The sequence below is a fragment of the Cucurbita moschata genome, unplaced genomic scaffold, assembly GCF_002738365.1.
Source record: "Cucurbita moschata cultivar Rifu unplaced genomic scaffold, Cmos_1.0 Cmo_Scf00001, whole genome shotgun sequence".
Lineage (NCBI taxonomy): Eukaryota > Viridiplantae > Streptophyta > Magnoliopsida > Cucurbitales > Cucurbitaceae > Cucurbita > Cucurbita moschata.
The window spans coordinates 496845-503814 of NW_019268517.1; the positions used below are offsets into that span (position 1 = coordinate 496845).

Below are 6970 nucleotides of genomic sequence, written 5' to 3' on the forward strand. Positions count from 1 at the left end.
AAAAAAAAAAAAAAAAAAAAAAAAACATAAAATAAAATAAACACTTTAATTTAAAAAAAAAAAATAATAAAAGATTATTTAGGTAAAAACATTTTTTTTCATTTTTAAAAGTATACCATTATTTTTTAATTTTTTTTTTAAAAAGTCTGTTTATTTTAAGAAATTCAAGGATTTAATAAAACTTTAAAAAAAATTTAATTAAATTATTAAAAAAAAAACTCGCACTAGTTTATTTTATTTATTTTTATTTTTGAAATATTGATTTTATTTTTACTTTTTATTTTTATTTTTGAAATATTGATTATTTATTTATTTATTAATTTAGCCTTTTCACTTATTTTATATTAAATCTAAGAATGTATCATTCAAATTAATTATAAACAAAATTACGATTTTTAATTAGTGGTTAATTTTAAGAGTTAAATGGATATTTCACAAGTCTGTAAACGACACGATTATTTTTAAATTTTAATTGATATAATAATTAGTTTATGTTTTTTTTTTTATTAATAAACTCATATAATTTTTTTTAAATAAATTAAAAAATATAAATATGATAAAAAAAATTTAGTTTCAAATAATTATATATAAAAACTAAAAAAAGTTAAATTTAAGTTTAAGAAAAAATTGTTATAATATTTATGATAAATTTAATTATCATATTATTTACTGTTTTAAAATTTTAAAACTTATTATATTATTTTAAAATAAAAAAACAAAATTATTTTATATTTTATTAAAATAAATCTAACAAATATTATTTTCTAAAAAAATATTAGAGGGTAAAATAGGAATATGATAAACTTGAATTATACCTTTTGAAGAAAACCCTATTCTATAAATTCGTTACACTCTCCTGATTCTAATTCTCTTGAGCTTTTTGCCGTACTCTCTCGCCCCTCTCTAGCCCAGAACAATTTTCAGGAGCTCCGAGAGTAAATTCGGCAATCATGTTGGTTTACCAAGACCTCCTCACTGGTAAATTCTCTAAATTAATGTTTTTGTTTTCGATTGTTTTTGGTTATTTTCGATTTATGTTCGTTGTTTTCGATTTAGGGAGGTTTGTTTTGGTTATATAATTATTTTTTATTCATGTCAGGGAGGTTTTCCATTCATGTTATGGAGGTTTGTTTAGGTTATAGGGCTTCGATTTTCCATTGTTGCAGCTTTTTATGTCTCTGATTTCTATGGATTCTTTGGTTAACTTTCAGATCTGGAGCATATTTGTGATTTTATCGATTTTGCTTTACTCGTAGTGATCTGATTTATGAGATAGGGTAACAAAATATGCGGTAGCTTTTGGTTAGCTTTTGTGGGAGAGCGATTGTGGCTTTCTTGTATCAGCTTTCAAATTTGAATGAATATTTACAGTACTTTGAATCAGTATGTTATGATTTTGGTTTATTGTTGAAGAGTTTTGTTTTTGGGTCGTAGAATCTGAGATTAGAGTTGAGAGCTTCGGCTGTGCTTTAGATGATTTGATGCTATTGTTAGTAATATTTTTTCTAGTTTGGTGTACATGGATTCGTTCCCTTCATTGGTGACAAAGCAATTGTTTTTAATTTTGATATCAGGTGACGAGCTTCTCTCGGATTCGTTCCCATACAAGGAACTCGAGAATGGAATGATCTGGGAAGTTGAGGGAAAGGTCAGTAGACTTTGTTTATTGTATGCTTTTTCACTTTTTCATGGAAAGAAAACGTCGTGTCTTAATGCTACCGAGTATATAGTTACTGAAACTCAGTGTTAGCCTAACTGAATGAGTATTCAGCACAATACTTTACTACTTGAATCATTATGCTGCAGTGGGTCGTTCAAGGAGCGGTCGATGTGGACATTGGTGCAAATCCTTCTGCTGAAGGTGACGGTGAGGATGAAGGGGTTGATGACCAAGCTGTGAAGGTGGTTGACATTGTCGACACCTTCAGGCTTCAGGTAGGCATGCCTTCTGGTTAAGACATTCAAGGATTGTTGCAAGTTTTTAATTTAAGGGCATACTTGGGAGTGATTTTATTCAAATCACTGCTATTAAATCTTTCCCAAACTTGACCTAATTCTATTTTTCTTTCCACTTTGGGATTCCAGGAGCAACCTACCATGGACAAGAAGCAGTTCATTGCATACATTAAGAAGTTTATCAAATTGCTGACACCTAAGCTGGAAGGAGAGAAACAGGAGGCATTTAAGAAGAACATTGAAGGAGCAACTAAGTTTCTGCTTCCAAAGCTCAAGGACTTCCAGTTGTAAGTACTTCCCTTTGTTTAGGCTATCTTTTATTGGCATTACATCTTTAGTAATAGAAATATTTGAACTCAACACAGCAAACCAAATCTTACCATTTGTGATAATTTACGTTCTTTGTATTTTAACATTGCTCTTGAACACCCTTTTTTTGAATCGATATGTGGTGGATGGATGAAACCGGAGCGTTCGAGCTTTTAGTGCTTCTCCTAAAAGCAGCACTTACAGAACCTAGTGTTTTTAGAATTTTCAATATTCTCAAAGTTTTAAGTTTTCTTACCATTAGAATGATTCCTAATTGTATTATATGTTCTTTTGCAGCTTCGTGGGAGAGAGCATGCATGACGATTCCTGCATCGTGTTTGCATACTACAGGGAAGGAGCCACTGACCCAACATTTTTATACCTTGCCCCAGCTTTGAAGGAAGTCAAGTGCTGAAAGAACAGAACAAAAGATTGAAGCAGAATGATTCATGTTGCACTCATTGTTTCAACTATATTTGCCTTTTTCTCTTGACGTTTGAATTTGGATAATTTGGAAGATTTGGGCTGTTTTTGTTTTGGTTTGTTCTCTGGGGTTTCCTTGTTTTGACCTAATTTACTTGGGAGTTTATGTTCTGATGAGTGCAAATGTTAAACTCTATTTATAAACCTTAGTCAATCTCTACTTTTATAATATTCTGCTTTAGTTATTTTGGGCTTGTGATGAACCGTTTCAGTTAATATTTGTTATAATCAGATCTTAATTCGCAAGTTTCAAGTTCTTATACTATTTGTTAATCATTAATCATTTGAGTTCATTAATGTAAAGTGATTGGGGCCATAATAATTGCTCGATATCGAGATTTTATAGCGTACAATTTTGATAATCATTCAAGTACTTTAGGTAACGTCTTTACTTTTGTGTATACATTATTTGAATGTCTTATGAACATAAATACGTTAGTCTCCTCGAACTAAGATGAAATTATATTAATCCACTCGAACTAAGATGAAACTTTAGCTTGTTATACAAGATAAATTATTCCATGATACTTGATAAAAATAAAAATAAACATTGTCAATCAAGGCAAATGCAATTTTCACCAAAAAAGAAACCTAATATTTGAAGACAGGAACAGGATGGATTCGACGGAGCCTAAGACAGAGAAATCCTGACCCGTTCAGTGACCTTTTTATTCTCTACAAAAATAGATTTGGTTCACTCCATGGGTTTGGGTGGCCTCTTCACAATCATAACGGAGCAATGGGCATGGTGAGCACAGTAGGCACTTACACTGCCCAGGTTCATCCTGTTCAACAAAAACAATTTGAATCGATCACTTGGTTCTTTCTACTAGGATGGATATTTCGATTCTTGTAGTAAGGGGAGTCTTACCCTTTTACTACTCCATAGTTATGACTTCCAACAACCAAAAGGGACGCATGGTGCTTCTCTACTGCATCGCACATTACATTCCTGGCATCACCCTCCACAACTTCAGTCGTCACGTTTTGGACCTACAAAGGCAGAATATTATCACCATGAACATGCTAAATGGGTATGCTACAGATTTTGCACAATAGATGCTGCTCCTATTTCAACTTCATATAAGAGTAATTGAACTTATAATTTAATCTAAAAGTAATCGAAGAACGTAGGGTGAAGACCTAAAAGTCTTACCACTTGATCCACCAATCAAAATATATGTTTAATTAAAAAATCGAACTTATAATTTAATCTAAAAGTAATTGAAGAACGTAGGGTGAAAGTCTTGCCACTTGATCCATCAATCAAAATGTATGTTTAGTTCAAAGACACTCATAATTTAATCTAAAAATAATTGAAGAATGTAGGGCGAAGATTCAGTCTTACCACTTGATCCACCCATCAAATTATATGTTTAGTTCAAAGACCAAACTTAAAGTTTAATCTAAAAGTAATTAAAAAAGGTAGGGTGAAGATTCAAGTCTTACCACTTGATCCATCAATCAAAATATATGTTTAGTTCAAAGACCAAACTTAAAGTTTAATCTAAAAGTAATTAAATTAAAGAATGTAGGATGATGATTCAAGTCTTACCACTTGATCCACCAATCAAAATATATGTTTAGTTCAAAAACTGAACTTAAAGTTTAATCAAAAGTAATCGAAGAATGTTGGGGGAAGATTCAAATCTTACCTCGATCCACCCATCAAAATATATGTTTTAATCAATGGAGAATGAACTTTTTAATCAATGAAGTTTGTAAACAAGTAATTCAATCATCAATCAGAAGGGAAGAAGGGAAGCAGATTAAGAGCAATGCAATTCAGGTCACTATTTGGGGAACGGCTTTTTAAGTAGCCAATTCTAGCTGGAGATTAATGTGGTGTAATCATAAATTTTTTCAATGAAATTGGAAGTTACCTTGTGTTCAATGCATATTTCCTTCGCTCTTTGGACAGTCCTGTTGCCAATTTTCTTCAAATCTTCATCTAGCAAGGGCAAAACATTCTCGGCGGCTGTATTTCAACATTTTGTTACAAACATGATAATCGTTCTGGGAAAACGTTATAAATCATTTACAGAACAACACAACAAGGTAGATAAGATTTCTGTTCAATACCATCCCCAAATGGATCATTTCCATTCAATACAGACTTCTCGATTCGCTTCAACTGTACACAGCAAAACTCTAAATAATTTCATTCTCTCTTCACATCTCGATACTCATAATCAAGAACATCAGTAAGTTCAGTTTTCACTGTGTTTGATACCATCGTTCATGAATCAACGTCAATTCTAACTTATTCTTCAAGTTCATTTCATCGGAGCCAAATGGAACAACAAGAAGATCAATAAATTTCAATCTCTCGTCACATCTCGATACTCAAAATCAAGAAGATCAATAAAGTCAGTTTTCACTGTGTTCGATACCATCGTTCATGAATCAACATCAATTCTAACTTATTCTTCAAGTTCATTTCATCGGAGCCAAATGGAACAACAAGAAGATCAATAAATTTCATTCTCTCGTCACAGCAAAACTCAAAATAATTTCATTATCTCGTCACACCTCGATACTCAAAATCAAGATCAATAAATTCAGTTTTCACTGTGTTTGATACCATCGTTCATGAATCAACATCATTTCTAACTTATTCTTCAAGTTCTCATTTCATCGGAGCCAAATGGAACAACAGACTCTTTAAAACCAAAATAGAGATCAGGAGAATCGGTATACCTGGACCGGAAATTGCAAGAACGCTAGAAGGAGGTGGTTTAGCGTGGACAATAACAAGATTGTGAGGAATATCGTTAGGGCCAAAGAAATGTTGGAGCATCCACCTCAAGGCGTAGAAGCTGTGCTCAGTTTCATCGACGCCAATCACCAGCACCTTATCAGCCATTGTCGAACAAGTTGAGAAATCTCCACACCGTGAGAAAACTGATCGATCGAAACTTACAGAAACGCTCTCTTGATCTATAGAAAACTTTCTTACAAATTATGAAGGCCACATGAGATTGAGAACGAAATTGCATTCCAAGAATAGTGAATCATTCGTGGAGAAATCAGTTGAGATTCTGAAGGACGGCCACATCATTCGCAACACTTGGACCGATCCGATTATTAAAATATTAAAATTAGTTTTTTTCTTTAAGACTTTTTTAGCGTCCATCTCTCTATTGGTCTAGTTGCTTCGTCCCTCTCTTTAAAGGGCAAGGGTGATAGCATTGATTAAGTGTCTCTCTAAGATTCCTACTAAACTTGGGCTCGAGTGACCTTAGCCTAAATTTCTTGACAAGCACGAGGTCGATATAATACATGAAAAGTTATCTATACAAATACATATTTAACATATTCTCAAGAGACCATTTAAACTCCTGTTCGAGTGTCAGTTACCTTGTCTTGCAATCATGCATGTTTTCGTGAGGTATTGTGTTGAGATAAGCTTAGTTCTATTTGAAGCATAATTATCATAGTTGGTACCAAGTTTTATATCCGAATGTAGCTCTAACCTCGTTGATTGGCTAATTATTCAGTGTGTTTTGAAAACTTCTTTGTTTTCCTCGTTACTCTCAATTCTCTTCTTTGCACGTATATAATAATGTATAAGTATATCAAGTTAAGAAGTCGGGTCTTTACATTAATACTAAACATAATTTGATAATATATAGCCATTTTTTAAAATTTTATATTTTCTTTGAGGTTTATAGTTTATACAAATAATTGAATTACATATAAACCACCATTAATGTGTATAATAATTACTAATCCTCGGATAACGACAGTAGATTCAAATAACAATAACTTAACAAACAAACTATGCGGTGTTTCATTAGATTAGTCGAAATTATGATATAAGCTATAACAACCTGCCATTAACCATAAACTAGTTTATGCACAACTCAACTAGTCTCACGGGACAACCAACTTACTTGTGAACCTTAGGCCCGATAAAATTAAAAACAATAATCGTGTATGAAATTTAATGAGAAAACAATATCCATATCCCTCATGTTCTTGAAGAACTAGAACAATAAGGATTAAGAGATGATCTGAAAAGAAGAAAGACATCCAAGCTACAGATTATCAAAGCCAAAAGAAAGAATCATCAATAGATTCAATGCTATATATATCTGGGATTACAATCCTTGTTGTTCTTGATCAGGCTACAGTAATACACAGTAAAGATGTGGGAAAAAAAAAAAAAACATGTTTTCTTTTGGTCTCTTGAGAAAAAAAAAAAAAAAAAAAAAAAAAA

The 6970-nt window shown here is 32.1% G+C and overlaps 2 protein-coding genes across 2 annotated transcripts; one reads left to right on the top strand and one right to left on the bottom strand.

Annotated features, from left to right (window-relative positions):
• Positions 1–834: 834 nt before the first annotated feature.
• Positions 835–2933, top strand: LOC111444190 (translationally-controlled tumor protein homolog). Its single transcript, XM_023082190.1, has 5 exons — positions 835–978; positions 1575–1648; positions 1807–1935; positions 2086–2243; positions 2563–2933. The coding sequence occupies exons 1-5, from the start codon at positions 951–953 to the stop codon at positions 2678–2680; spliced, it is 507 nt and encodes a 168-aa protein (XP_022937958.1). The 5' UTR covers positions 835–950; the 3' UTR covers positions 2681–2933.
• Positions 2934–3253: 320 nt separating this feature from the next.
• On the bottom strand, positions 3254–5864 carry LOC111444203 (universal stress protein PHOS34-like). The gene is made up of 4 exons (XM_023082216.1): positions 5449–5864; positions 4632–4726; positions 3620–3741; positions 3254–3533 (listed from the first exon to the last, which is right to left on the bottom strand). The coding sequence occupies exons 1-4, from the start codon at positions 5612–5614 to the stop codon at positions 3443–3445; spliced, it is 474 nt and encodes a 157-aa protein (XP_022937984.1). The 5' UTR covers positions 5615–5864; the 3' UTR covers positions 3254–3442.
• Positions 5865–6970: the final 1106 nt, after the last annotated feature.